Here is a 15,474-nt window from a genome sequence, read left to right as displayed (position 1 = left end):
TCCCATTCAACTGATGGATTGTGTTGTTCCCACCATTCTTTGATCTTCTCTATGAATCCCGGATGGATCAACCACATGTTCTCAAACCTAAAGGGAGCAGGTCCACCTCCTCTTAAGTCCTCCTTACACAACACTATAGGCCAATGGTCTGAAGTGAGTCTAGGGAGTGCTCTAGAATTTAGGTTCCCCCAATGCTCCTCCCAATCTGTTGAGAACAAGAATCTATCTAACTTAGAGCATATTGGGTTAGATTGAAGGTTGGACCAAGTGTAGATATTGCTTTGGGTCGGGAATTCCTTAAGCTCAAAAGTATCCACAAATTGATTGAAATTTCTCATGCTGGTCCTTCCCATAGGCCCCTAATATCACTCAATTCTTCCCATAACCTCTTCCTCTTCCTATAGTCATTGAGGCCATATACATTTGTTAGTACCCATTCAAAACCATCTTCCACCTGCCTGAATTTCATAGAAATTGAATGATCCCCTATCAGTTCTTCCAAACCTACCACCACATCTTCCTTCCACAATGTTATGATCCCACCCAAGGCCCCCCAAGATGGAGTAGCCACCCACTTTTATCCCTTTAGAACTCCAGACACTTCTTGCCCATCTACTATCAAAGTCCATTCTCTTGGACTCCTGGATTAACACCACATCCGGATTGAACTTCCTAATTACTTCTTTGATAGTTGCTCTCTTCCTTGCATTACCCAATCCCCTCACATTCCAGCTTAGAATTCTCATCTCAACTTTAGAATTTAACCCTAAAAAACCACCAAATATCTATTTGAATCCTTTCCTTCTATCCCTTCTCACCCCAAACTTATTATCCCCCTCGATATCTCTCTTTAATCTCTCCACTTCACTCAATTTTCTTTTCTTAATCTTGCTCTCCTCCTTTCATTTTATTAGGGAAACTTTTAGATCATTTAGATTCTTCAACTTACACCACAACTTTCCAACAAATTCAACTATCGAATCATCCTTCCTAATCTCCTTCCCTTTTTCATTTTTGTTCTTTCCATTACTAGTCCTCTCCTCCATTCTAACCTCCTCCTCCTCATTGCACACCAGCTCAGACCCATTTGTAACTCTCCTTTGTAGCTCATCTTTCTCGATTTCACCCATCATGCTCTCAATGATTCCCCATATTCTTTCTTCCCTTAAAGTTCCTCCATCCTCACCTCTCCCCCCTTCTTTCCTTGAGGACTCAGTGTGGCCTCCTTCTCATGGGCTTCTGAGACTGAACTAGGAATGGAATCTGGAACAAGAGAAACAGAAGCCGCATCAGTAGCAAAAGCTAAACGAACAGGGTTAGCAAGGTTACCTGGGTTCGGTTGGGCAAAGGGAATTGGGATTGTAAGCGGACAGATGGTTGTCAAGCCCTGTGTGTCAAAATTGGAGTTTTTTGTCTCCTCGTTTTGGAGGGAAATATTCCCTGTCATTCTGTTTTCACAATGACTGCTCCCCTTACCCAATTAACCAAGACTAAAAAATGGCAAGAACTGATGCAGCCCTTTATCCAAATACACCATCTACCTCCAAATCCACAAAACCCTAGGACCTCTAATAAAAAACGGCAATCCACAAAGTCGTAGGCCTTTTCTAAGTCTAGCTTACACACAAAACCTTGCTTTCTCGACTTTCTCATGTCCTCCACACACGCATTGCTATTAGGATCTGATCCATTATTTGTCTCCCTTGAACGAATGCTCCTTGAGCTTGACTAATGATGGAGGGCAGCACTACTTTAATCCTCAAAGTAACACTTTACCAAGGATTTTCTAAATGCTAGTCACCAAGCTGATCGGCCTAAAATCCTTAAGATCTTTTGCTCCTTTCTTCTTAGGGATTAGGGCTAGGAAAGTAGCATTATCTCCAGAGCTTACTTTATTATTGTCCTCAAATTCCTTAAACATATCACAAAGGTCTTCTTTTACCACATTCCAACAGTCTAGATAAAAAGCCATAGTGATACAATTTGGCCCAGGTGCTTTGGATCTGTCCAATGAAAACACCGCTTGCCTAATTTCCTTTTCTTCAAAACTTCTCTCTAACCACTTTGCTTGCTCTTCAGACAGCTTGAACCAATCTAATCCTTTCAGCCTTAATCTATTATTCAACGGCTTCCCAACAATTGATTTGAAATGATCCACAAACAATTTGGCTATCTCATCTTGGTGTGTGACTTCCTCTTCATTTACTTCAAATCTGGCCACACAATATCTTCTTCTCCTCCTGTTAGCCATGGCATGGAAAAATTGTGTTTCCGTCCCCTTCTTTGATCCATTTGTGCCTTGACTTTTGCCTCTAGGAAATCTCATCTTAAGAAGAACTTCCAATTCCTTCTTTAAACTTCTTCAAAAATTCCTTTCTTGCTCAATCATGAACCTTTGAGTTTCTTTGGAGTCTAGTTCATCAATCATGGACAACAAATTATTCTTTTGATCCCCTATCCTTTCGAAATGCTCTTGATTCCACTCTTTAATCTTGGCTCTCAATCTCTTCAACTTTTTGTGGAACATTACACCCTTCCACTTTACCTCTCTCAAATCTTTATTCCACCAGTCCCCAACCAAGCATCCAATGTCCGGGTGAGTTAGCCATGTATTCTCAAATCTAAAGGGTTGTGGTCCAATGCCTAGAGTTTCTTGTCCTAATTGGATAGGGTAGTGATCAAAAGTAACTCTAGGCAGAGTTCTAGCCACCAAATTCCTCCAATGATCCTCCCACTCTACATTAAAAAAGAAATTTATCGAGTTTTAAGCAAAATGGGTTTTCTTGGAAATTAGACCATGTAAAATTTGTGAGACGGCCTGTGGTGCCTGGGGGGGATTTCGGTGTAATTAGGTTTTGTAATGAATCAAATCCATACAACTCCTCCAACATTTCGTTCTTTTCTTTAAAGTATTTGGCTCGTAGACATTAATTAACACCTAAGTGAATCCATCCACCACATTTCTGAATTTTAAAGACAGAGAGAATCTCCCTATGAGTTCTTCCATGATGCTACAACATCCTCCCTCCAAAGAGTAACTAACCCTCCTAAGGCTCCCCATGAGGGAGATGAAATCCAGCAAACTCCTCTTGATTTCCACACACTTCTGACCCATCTTCTATCCAATTCTGCCAACTTGGTCTCCCATAACATGACTATATCAGGTTTCTCTCTTCTCAATATGTCTTTAATTGCCCTTCTTTTTCTTGCACTCCCTAAACCTCTCACATTCCAACTGATGATTTTCATTGTGAGACTCCTTTCAAACACCCCTTTCTAAAATGGTTCCACCTTATGAAGAAGCCTTCCTTCTTTCTCCTCTTCCACTGAACTCGATATCACCCTCTATATCTGAGATTAGTCTTTCCACTTCTGATCTCTTTTTTTTTTGGCTTCTGATCTCTTTTTCTTTTTCCATTTTGTATTCCCCTCTGTCTTCTTAGCTGACACACTGACTTCACCCACCTCACCACCCCAACCAAAAAGTTTTGTGACGGTCCTTGTTCTAAAGAGTTGCTTCTTGTTCCCTGACATCTAAACCCACCTCCTTTTCTTTATACTCCTCCAGTAATGCACAGATCTGCTCCCATTTTCTTTCTAATTCTTTCTCCCGTTTTTTCTTTAAGTTCCACCTCTACCTCACTCCGCTCACCTTCACCAATGCTAAGATCTCTACTTTCCTCCCCACCTAAGGTTTCCTCTCGGGATGCTGGAGTATCTATTTCAAGCACAGGAAGCACCAAAACCAAATAGACACAATTACCTACATTGTTGGGGACCAGGTGAACTTCTTTCGAGCGAGGGGGACCGGCATAGAAAGGAAAGTCTAATCTTGTTTCCTATGTTTGGTTCTGCATAGGAAATTTTCAGGTAGAAGTCAACAACTTGTCAGCTTTAGCAACCAAGTTAGTCCTCCATTGCTGTCCAGCTTCAGGCAATACATTATAGACCATTCCATTAGAGTTTTTCCCTTTCAAACCAAAAACTTGTTCTTCCTGGCTAGGGAGCTAATCTCCCTTGTGGGTAAGGGCAGAACCTGAGTCTCAATCGTAGTTTCCATATGTCATTCCATCGTATTCACCTGAACTTCCTCAAAACTTTGAGAAGCAGCTTCCTCATCCTCCTGAAACAATATTTCCATTCCGAAGTTATCTTCCTCAGTGATGTCCTTCGATTTGCTTAGATCGATGCTCCCCAGGCTAATCTCCCTAGCCTTCCATCCTATTCACCTGAACTTCCTTAAAACTTGCCTGATGATAATTTGTTTAGCCTTGTTGTCGCAATCCATTGCAACGAGCCTCCGGTAGAAGAAGAGGTCGAAGTAGCTTAAATAGGGAGAGAGGTAGTTATGCAAGTACCCCTCATTTAGTCATGACACTTAAAGAGAGGCAAACTCACGTATGGGACACCTCATTTAGTCTTGATAGTTTCAGCTAACCCACTAGCCAACCCATCTATTTGGGTTATAAACTATTTTCAATTTATTGGGCTTGTTTAAAATTTTCTTTCAACAGATGCCTTTCCACACAAAGCTATCATAAGAGGGAAGGGAATCACTAGACTTCCAATCACCATTAGAAACCACAAATTTAGCAGCAATAAGCAGCCTCCACCACCCAGTGTTTTAAAAGTGCAAGGGCCAATTTGCGCCTGAGGCACAAGGCAAGGCGCACGCCTTTTTAAGAAAGGCACAAAATTACAAAAAGAAAAGCTAATAGATCAAAAAAAAAAAGTCAGAAAATTCAAAGAAATGCCAAATTTTCAAAAAATATTAAACATGATGTTAATAAAAATATAAACTTGAATTTTAAAATAGATGATTTAAAAAACCCATTATCTAAAATTAAAACACATAAACATAACATGTATAAGCGTATTGAAATGAAAATTTAAAAATAAAAGCAAACATATAAAGCATTTTCAAGCATGAAAAACCTGGAATCTCTTTCTTTTCCTTAAGTGCATTGCTTCAAGTAGTTAATGTGATGTAAAACATATTGCATTCTTGATTCTATGAGTCGCCTTTGTACCACGCCCCTCGAGACAAGTCCAAGAACCCCCTATTTGCTAATGTAGCTTATTCATTCATTGCAATATAATATCTTCTTAAAAGGCAATGAAAGTTATAAAATCATTATTTTTTTATGTGATAAATAAGAATTTCAGACCCTAACATAGACTTATTCGGGCTTGCCTCAAGGGGCGTGGTCAGGAGTCCGGGGGCAGAGCCCCCGGCCCAGCCATTAGACTCAAAAAACAAGCAAAAAACACAATTTTAAAAAGGCAAACGCCAAGGCACACCAGGCGCGCGTCTTTTGAAAGGGTTGCGCCTAGGACCTGGGTAAGGCGCATACCCCAAAATGCGCCTTGCCTGTGTGCCTAGGCATGCCTGAGGCGTGTCTTTTAAATCACTACCACCACCCCCCTCCTTCAGCCCCAAATCTCTGCAACCACTTACAATTACAAAGAAGAGCCACATAAAAACATCAAATCTTCTTTATGCCACTTGATCCCAGTTCACAATATGAAATTTTTTATCCTCATGCCAACCTCTCCAAAGGGATAGGGAAGAGGGGAAAAAAGAAAGTTTGAAGACTACATAAAGTGCTCTTTATCTTAAGGTAATTGTTCCACCCACAAGAAGATACTTAACCTTCCAAAAGAATAGCCTTTTCTCCATCCTCTCAAGCACTGGATTCAAATGGAAGAGGAAAAACATTTGGCTCCAAAAGATAGACCGAGATCTTTTATGGGAAGAAACTCCACTCCACAAGCAATAACTTCAGCTAGGCCATCCACATCCTCCACTCATCCAAAAGGAATTAAAGAGCTTTTTCCCATGTCCACCTTTACTCCAGTGACAACCTCAAACCACATTAGACACTCCATAATAATAGAATCTGAGAATGATTCGACCCCAAAAAGAAAACGGTATCATCTGCAAAGTGCAAAATGAAGAACTTGAACCTTATTCCCTGATGGATTCATGGCCACCCCCTTAATAAGGTCAATACCTCTATCACACGATGACAAATAAATAATAGTGGGGAGAGAGGGTCCTGCCTAATTCCCTTCGATCTTTTGAAAGATCCAGTTGACTACCCTTTTGTTATAATAGAATATAATTTAAATATCTCCAGTTAACATTGTCATAAGCTTTTTCATCCACTTTACACACCAAGCCCAGTCCGCCCTCCCTATTTCTATAGCCAATTAATTCTTTTGTTATCAGCACACTGTCCAACATTTGCCTCCTAGACATGAATGCATTTTGCTCTTTAGAAATGATTGAACTTAGCACTTTCTTCATTCTTTGGGCTAGCACCTCAACAATAATTTTATAATAACTATTCACCAAGCTGATGTGCCTGAAGTCCTTCAAATGTCAGCACTGTTTTAGATCAAAAGTTCCCAAACAATAAAACAAAGGTAAGACATAAAAAATGGATTTACAAAAGGAGGTAAGGTAAAGGCAATTAAATGGGAACAAAACATGGACAAGCTCCTACATGTAGGATCTGCTTCTGAATAGATGCTCGGTGTTCTTCAATACAAATGGTATTCTCTTTTACTGATTGCTACAGCTCCGATTTAAACTTATATTTGATTTCAAACACAAAGCTCATGGACATTTTTTCTTTGTTCCACCTTTGTAATTCTAATGATTAGAAAGGTTCACTAGCATGGAACTGTAAAAACATTCCTATAGACAAAAAGATTCACTATACACTCCACCTTGGTTAATCCCCTATTTAGCTAATCCATAAGCAAGAGAACTCTCTCCCTTCACCCAAAAAGAAGAGAGAGAAACATGGAAGATATATTTTTCCGTTAAAAATATTGATAGTCACCATGGTCTTCTAAAACCATACACCAACTTCTTCAATATCAAGAAACTGTGCAACTTCAAACTGGTTCCTGCTATCCCAAAACATAATCAAACTAAATTCTAATGGATGCAGTGTGGGAAACCCAAAGGAATCTTGTATAGGAAGCTTGTAGAAATAGGCACAGTAATATTTTGAAGATATTTGGGGACCAATTGGCTAGTGGCAACTCTATAAGGGCAGAATTACTAGCCTATTACAAGGTTTGACATTGGGAAGTCCACTCAGTTATAGAAATATTGAAGTGGGAGGTGATTGTAGAGTGACAGTAGGCTGGTTTCAAAATAATAGATCAGGCATGTGACAGCAGAGAGAGATCATAAAGCAACTAAGAGTGACATTCTTCTGGGTGCAAAGATCAGCAAACAGCTTGGATGATAAATTGGCTAGACAATGGGTGCAAAGAAACCCTTTTTTTTAATAAAGTATAATAAAATTACAAGGGTCTTTCTGTACAATGAGGTTCTACATATCCACAGATAAAAGAGAAGATAATTCATCCTCCCTAAAATGTTTTAGAGGTCAGCCATTTAGTTGCATTTACAAATAGTGTGGTCAATTTATTAAATGTTCCCTCTTGATTGTTTCAGGTTCACAGAGGATATCTCATATGCTTTTCTTAAACTTTTTTATGACCAATATCAGAACCTTGAAGACAAGAGGGTAGTAGAGTAAATTCAAGAATTTAATAAGGATAATCTAGGTTCTTTGTTTTTTATTTGTAAGGTTTCCCTAGGTTCACAGAGGAATTCTCAGATTTTCTCAAAACAGATCTTGATTTAGAAATTCCAAATGATCAATAGAATGGGATCATAACAATAAACAAAAGTAGAAGGAAAGGGAAAAAATCAGAAAACCATGGTCTTAGCAAAAGTAATTTGTATGATAATTTCAATACATCATTATGGTTGCTGCCCTTCTGAAAATTAGTAGTAAGAGTTGGTTCTTTATCCTTCTCAATAGAGGCTTTGACCATTCTCTCCCTTTCAGCACGTTGGAAAGCTGGAGGTTCTGATCCACCCTGAAGCCCTCCTGAAAGCTTAATGAACTGCAATACCAACACAAGCATGAAATATGACTTGCAGAAAACTCATAGCAACAGTTGATAACAAGAAAAAGGTCCAAGAAGTACATCATCATAACAAGCACTGCAAAGTCCATGTGCAAAATGAGGCTCTGAGCTACCCTTATGTTTGCAAAGCAATTCCGTTGTCCCAGACATTTTAGACCCCAATGTTGCTGGTTGCCTTAAGCAAGGTTGTGCTTCAAGCTCTTCTGCCTTCTTGTTGAACTCCTCAATCTAGTAGAGGAAAGAAAGTTGTCAAACCCTTATTCCCATAACAGGGATATCATGGTTATGTAAAAAACACATAAAACAAGGATAGATACTATAAATTGCTCTACAACCAAAATATTTAATTGATGCTTATGTAGCCAGACATCCTGAGGATGAAGTAAGCTGTGGTATACTAGAACAGTAGCTTTGTAGTCGAGTTGATATTGGACTAAAACTCTTAAAGATGCAAAATTAACAAGAAAAGGTGGTAGCAAATTGAAAACAACCCTAGCAGTACATAGTAGAAATGTTAGACAAAGCACCAGAAGATGCTAATTCAATTAATTCAGTCCCCAATTTTTTTTCTTAATATCAGTAATATATATACTAATTATTGTTTTCTATATACATGCTTTTACAGATACAGTTAAAGATAGTTCATCTTTCTACAGTAAACGTATGGGTCTGTTGTTAGTAACGAGGGTGTAAGGATAATGCTGTGATTCTGGTCTGCAGTTATTATAATAAAAGAGTGGGTTGACCAATGTGATAGCCCTCTTCTCCTCTACGTTTCTTTTTATTATTCTCTATGCACTTTTCTTTGATTCTGCATCTCCTATTTATTTTGCTATCCTATTGCAGGTTATTTAAGAACGTGCTATTACATATATAAATATAAGCCAATAATGTTTTTCACCATATCCAATTGATTTTCTATGTATTTGGTTGGGAAGAACCCCAATCCCAAAAGAAAAAAATCCTAGAACCTGAGGTGAAAGGTTGAGTAAGAGAGCTGATCAGGTGCTTAGAGTTGGATTCATTTGACCACAAAATCTTGGGATATGAGAAATTGGCTAAAATTAATCTACAACTAGTATTAATATATGGACACATTATACATAGAAAAAAAATAAATATACCAGATTGTAACACGAGAGTTTAAAACCCACATAGCCTGAGAGTGGCCACTTGTGCAAAAAAATGCTGAAGGCTAAGTCTATATCCAGTCCACCCCTCCCAAAACCACCAAACAGCAAGGACCAATTTAACGAGGCATTCCTGGTTAAGAATTCTATAGTTTGAGCTACAATTTCTAATTTTAATTATATAGGTTAATCATTTATATTGGGTGAATGTCCAATGGATCTGTATCCGCTAGAGTTCAGTGGTGCAGACCTAGTGTTGGGGGTCCAATGGTTATGGAAATTAGGCCCAGCCTCCCAGATATAATGCAATGAGAGCCAGTTGACAATGGACCGTCTTGGATGGTGAAACATGCCACTTAAATGGACCGAGGTCCACTCCACCACAGGCCTTGAGGTTGAACACCATTTTAAAAGATTGCCAACAGCCCAAACAGCATGTCTTTATGCGGTTGAGTCTAGAACCCACTACACCTGTTCTCACAAGCCACTGCATGGACATTGGCCAAGCCAGAATCAAGACTCCTAACAAGAATTACTACAGCAATATGATGATGTATTCACAAAGCCACAAGGGTTGCCACCAGACTGGCCTCAGGACCACAGGATTCCAATTATCCTGGTTCCCCTCCTGCCAATACCTGGCCTTCTAGATATCCACATTACCAAAAGACTGAAATCAAGAAAATTGTTACTGAACTAGGTTAGGGTACCAACAGATACATGTGCACCCTGAAGATGTTCCTAAAATGGTTTTTTGCAAACACAAAGGATATTATGAATTTCTCAAAATGCCTTTTGGGATGACAAACGCCCTATCAACATTACAGGCAGTGGTGAGCAACATATTTCACCCCTACCATTAATGCTTTAAATGATTTTTTTAATGATATTATGGTTTATAGCCCAAATTGAGCTGCCCATTTTTCTCATCTTTCCACTATCTTGGAGCTCCTTAGGAAACATCAGCTCTGTGCCAAGGCCAACATTTTCAAGCCCTCAGAGGATTAAAGCAAGGAGACCCTCTTTTGCCTTTCCTTTTTACTCTAATCATTGATGTTCTTTGGAGACTAATCAAGAAGGCTGAGGATTGCCGAGGGGGTGGAGAGTGGAAAAGGATGAAGTACCAATAACCCATCTGCAGTTTTCTGATGACACAATTCTCTTACATGAAGGAGGTCTATTGAGCTGGGTTAGGAATTTAAAACTGGTTGCACAAGTTTTTGAGAAGACATCCAATTTGAAAATCAATTTTGAAAAGAGTTGCATTGCAAGAATAATATAAGGGGCAGAAGTTTTAGGATGTGTAGTTTTTCAATGGCCTATGAGGTACTTAGGCTTACCTTTGGGGGACAGTCCAAGAAATAACAACTTTTGGAATCCAGTGATAGAAAGGTTTACGAAGAAATCGGCTTCTTCAAAAAATAATTATTTATCTTTGGGTGGAAGGATTGAATTGATTAAGTCCACTTTGGCCAATCTTCTAGTCAACTTTATGTTAGCGTTTAGGATTCCACAAGGGGTCAGAAAAAGACTAGAAAAGTTGATAAGGAATTTCCTATGGGAACCAAGGGAGGAGAAAAGGATCATAGGGTTAGTTGGGAGGTGGTCAGTAGAAGTTAGGAATATGGTGGCCTAGGTACTGGGATTATTCAGGAAAAGAACATAGCCGCGTTGGGAAAATGGTTGTGGAGAATGCCAAATCATAGGGACAAATTGTGGGCAAAGGTAATCATTAGCATTCATGGACTTGCGACTGAAGATTGAGACTCTGAATGCAGAATAGGGCAACAAGAGCTTCTCCTTGCAAATCCATTCAACAACAAGTCCTAGCATTGGGAATTGTGTTAAAATTTGGGAACATGTTTGGTTCAATAATTCACCCCTGAAGGAAAATTCCCATCTTTATTTTTATTTGCCTTGTCAATCCGAAGGGGTGAACATATTTCTTCTTTCTTGAGTCACTCCAACTATAGTTCTAGACTTGAATGGGACAGTTTCTAGAAGAGGTCTTTGTGAATCGGAAATAAGTTCTGTCTTGAATCCTTTAAAAAGGGACAGTCGAGTTTGGACACCTCCTTTCAGATCATTCACATGTGCCTCTTTTTTTAGGTCCTTAATACAGCTTAGTGATAGCCTAAGATTATCTTTATGGGTTAAAGAGGTTTGGAGTAGACCCATTCCACCTAGAGTAGCTAGTTTTTGCTGGGAAGTGTACCTAGAAAGAAGTAATACCTATGATTTTCTCCAGATAAAAAGACCTCATTGGTCATTATCCCCCCACTGGTGTACTCTCCGTAAAGCCGTGGGTTTGCTTTCATTATTAATCTCTTGCCATTTATCCTCTTCAATTTGGGATTGGTTTTCCTCTTTGTTTGGACTGGGGTGGAATCCCCAACCTTCTGTACAAAACCTGTTTTCCCCTAACTTGATCAGTTGGTTGCTGGCAAAAGAAGAGGGAGAGAACCTTTTGAAGGTGTACAAGGGTCATTGTGTGTTGGACGATTTGGGAAGAACAGAACAAAAGAATTTTCTTAGGAGTGGAGAGAAGCAGAGGTTCTTTAATTGAAATCATTACTATTAGGGTGGCCCATTGCGTAAAGTCAACTCTATGAAGATTTTTTTGTTGGGGACTTGATGAGGAAGTGGTTTGGGATTGCATGCTCTTCTTCCTCTAAGGCTATGGTTAGGCCTTTGTGGGCACCACCTAATGGAGGCTTCATAAAGGTGAATTTTGATGGTAGTGAAGGAAATTTGGGTCCTTCAAGTATAGGCAGAGTATTTAGGGATAAGGAAGGTAGAGTCCTTGCTCTTTCTTCGGGTTCAGTTGGGGAGGGTGACTCTTTGAGGAATGGAATAATGGCTGTGATGGAAGGAGTAAAAAAAGGCTAAGGAATTACTTGTCCACAAGCTGGTGATTGAGGGAGGCTCCAAGTCAGTTATTAATTGGATACAAAAAGAGGAGGATACTGGCTGGTGGGACTACATCTTTCAAAAAAGGAAAATTAGAAGACCCATACAAGACATGGAAGTCATCATACAATGAAAAGAGATGATAATTCTTTTCTTGACTGTTTGGCTAAAGAAGGGGTGGGGAGAAATCATTTTTTTGGGAAACATTGTAAAATTTTCATGTTTTGGGAGAGTTAAGAGAATTTATATCTCCCTTTTCTTTTTCTTGTAATGCTTTGTCTCTATTATTTTAATGAAATGTTTTTGTTATTGATCAAACAAAAATCTCAGTTCCACTACTTGGGCCATATCTATACTAATGGACAAGTACAAGCCAACCTAGAAAAGATTACTAACATGTTGAATTGGGCCAGGCCCAGCTCAGGAAAACGTTTCTTGGGCTTACAAGCTCCTATAGGTGATTCATACAAGGATATGGAACTACTCCTCCTACACAATAGCTCAAGAAAGAAGCCTTTGTGTGGACGCCACAAGCCCAACAAGTTGTCAAAGATCTTAAGTAAGCAGTCACTTCACCTCCCAAAGGAATTTGTAATTGAATGTGATGCTTTAGGAAGGCCATCTCAGACCAGGCTCATTCCAAATCCAATTATGAGAAAGAGTTAATGGCCCTTGTCATGCCAATGTAAAAGTGGAGGCCCTATCTCCTTGGGCGACAGTTTGTTACAAGGATCAATCAGAAGAGCCTAAGGAATTTACTAGAGCAGCATACACTCACCCCAAAACAACAAAAATGGGTATCAAAAGCTTCTAAGCTATGACTAAACAGTTGAGTATAAGCCCCGATCCACGAAAAAGGTAGTTGACATTCTCTCCCAAATAAGAGAGATGGCCCACCCAGCTTATTCCCTCCTTGAGAAAGTTAAAGAGGAAACCCAAAAGGATCCAAACCTCTCCAAGCTATGTGAACTGTGGGACCCATCTACTGTCCCTGGGTACTCAGCCATTGACTCGACTCTCTTATACAAGGGATGTAAGGCCATAACTCCTGCATTAGAACACTGTGGGACCCATCAATTGGAGCATCTTTGTCTCTTTCATAGCTCCCTGGTCAAAGGCCACTCCGGCATCCTCAGAACGTACCATCGATTGGTAACAAACTTTCATTTGGAAGGGAATGAAGAAAAGGGTGCAAGAGTTCCTAGCCACATGCCCCATGTGCCAATGGCAAAAACATGAAGCCATGAGACCTGCAGGACTTCTCCAGCCATTTTTTTATTGGAAACAGTAGGACTTCTCCAGCCACTGCAAGTCCCAAACCAGGTGTGCGAACGGATGTCTATGGATTTCATCTCCAAATTACCATCATCCATGGGAAAGTCAGTGGTGATGGTACTAGTTGACTGGATGACTAAGTACAACCACTTCTTTTCCCTACCACACCCTACACTACCATTCATGTAGCACAAGTCTTTATCCAAGATGTAGCTAAGTTGCATGGCACCCTTTGAGCTATTGTCTCATGACTCTCATATCATGATCCCACCTTCATGAGTAAGTTCTGACAAATATTTTAGAGACACAAGGAACCAAGCTGAAGGCTACGTTTTGCTGTTGGGGACCAACAGCCTAGGCTGTTGAGAACGTTCTCAGACATGACACATTTACCCGTTTATGCCCTTGTTTGTCTTTTTAGTCAAAAGAAAATCGAGGGCAATTACTCTTTTACCCACACCCATGGAAACATGGCATGCCCAAAATTGGTCCCAACAGCCAAAGTTTTTTCCAAGCTGAAGAACTCAACCAATTATCATCCTCAATTAGATAGGCAAATTGAGGTTGTGGACAGATACCTAGAAACCTATCTCCATTGTTTTGCTATGGAGCGACCTAAACACCAGGTTAATTGGTTACCTTGGGTGGAGCAGTGGTACAATACAGCATACCACTCTGCCAATAGGGACAACTCCATTCTGGACACTCTATGGCAAGAATCCTCCTCCAGTATAACCCTATGAAAAGGAAACTCCAATGTGGCCTCAATATAAGAACAACTTTCAGCTAGAGAAGAAATCCTTCAGTCTCTGAAAATTCATTTGCAGCGGGCTCAACAACAGATGAAGAAGCATTATGATCGAAGGCAACGATCTTTGGAGCTACAAGTTCAGGATCAAGTTTACTTAAAATTATATCCCTACCAACAGACCCTTATTTCAAAGAGAGCATGGCAGAAACTAGTTCCTAGATATTTCGAGCCTTATCCCATTCTTGAGCAAGTGGGTCAGTAGTTTAATGTCTTGAGTTGCCTCCTATAGACAAGTTGCACCCTATCTTCCATATCCCACCCATGAATAAGAGTTTAGCAGCATTGACATCCCTTCCCCGGCCATGCCAGACTTCACCGGTGAAGGAACTCTCCAAGTAGAGCCACTGAAAATCAGACTTTCAATGGATTAGAAATGGCCACAAGAAAAGATAATATGGAAGAACTTAACACCAGAGAACACAACATGGGAGCCTTACTTGCAGCTGCAAAATCAGTTTCCTCACATAGACCTTGAGGGGGAAGCTGTTAGAACCTGCCCAATTTACCAGAAGGGACCGTATTATCCTACTCTTGGCCATGGGCCTATCACAAGACTACCCATTCAACAGGTGAATACCCGTTGAGCATGCAAGACATTCCAGAGTTAAATCTGAATCTAAGTTCGCTAATAAGATTAGGTCGGATGCCAAGCTGTTATCAGTCAATTGTACTCATGTTTAGTCCATGGGCGAGCTCTAAATATGCTCATCTCACTTATCTGAATGAGCAGTAACTTCCTCTCTCTCACTTTGCTGTTAGGAAGATTAAGCTTCCCTTAAAGTATGTTTTTGGTGTTGGGCCAACCATAACATTGCGACTTATATCTGAAAACACTCAGATAAGTAGTCATCCCCTTTCAATGTGTTTGGTTAAGCCTTTAAAAGGCCTACTCATTTCTTAAATTCTGCTCTAGACAACAAGTGATTGGGACACCACTTATCACTTATCAGTGGTCACATAAGTGTTCATTATTGAAAACTTTCACAATGACAAGAATGCATCTCATTCCCATGTTTAAATAGAAGAAACTGCAATAGCCATTGTGATCAACACTCCAACATAACAAGACTTCAGACATAAAAATGAATCTTATCTCCAATAAAATCTAATTAGATTTAAGAGATACCAGACTTCAAAATTCAAAACACCTCAACCAAGTAGCAATCTAGGGTACTTGGTTAATGTCTTGACAGAGAATGCTAGTTTGTCTTGATTTATAGCAGAGTCAGTAATGCATCTTGATACTTGTCATATTATTTCCTTACTTATGAAGCATATATTCTATGGGATTGGAAGGTAATGCTGATGTTTTGAACCATAACGACCATCACAATTATGCCATCCACGAGAACAAGTAGTCAGATACATCAGACATTAGATATATCTCAT

The 15,474-nt window shown here is 39.7% G+C and overlaps 1 protein-coding gene across 1 annotated transcript in view; it reads right to left on the bottom strand.

The window, feature by feature from the left end:
* The window catches only part of LOC148845799 (Cyclin/Brf1-like TBP-binding protein), a 74,656-nt gene that overhangs the window by 21,667 nt on the left and 37,515 nt on the right, over window positions 1–15,474 (bottom strand). Inside the window, exons 13-14 of the mRNA XM_088955509.1 lie at window positions 8,020–8,187; window positions 7,786–7,935 (exon numbers count right to left, since the gene is read on the bottom strand). Coding sequence (XP_088811635.1) covers window positions 7,786–7,935; window positions 8,020–8,187 — 318 coding nt within the window. The remainder of the gene's footprint in view (window positions 1–7,785; window positions 7,936–8,019; window positions 8,188–15,474) is intronic.

Source organism: Nelumbo lutea, chromosome 7, assembly GCF_056320005.1.
Source record: "Nelumbo lutea isolate HS-2025 chromosome 7, American lotus-T2T, whole genome shotgun sequence".
NCBI classification, from domain to species: Eukaryota; Viridiplantae; Streptophyta; class Magnoliopsida; order Proteales; family Nelumbonaceae; genus Nelumbo; species Nelumbo lutea.
Note: the sequence above shows the minus strand (reverse complement) of the source record. Positions and strands in the feature narration are given on the sequence as shown.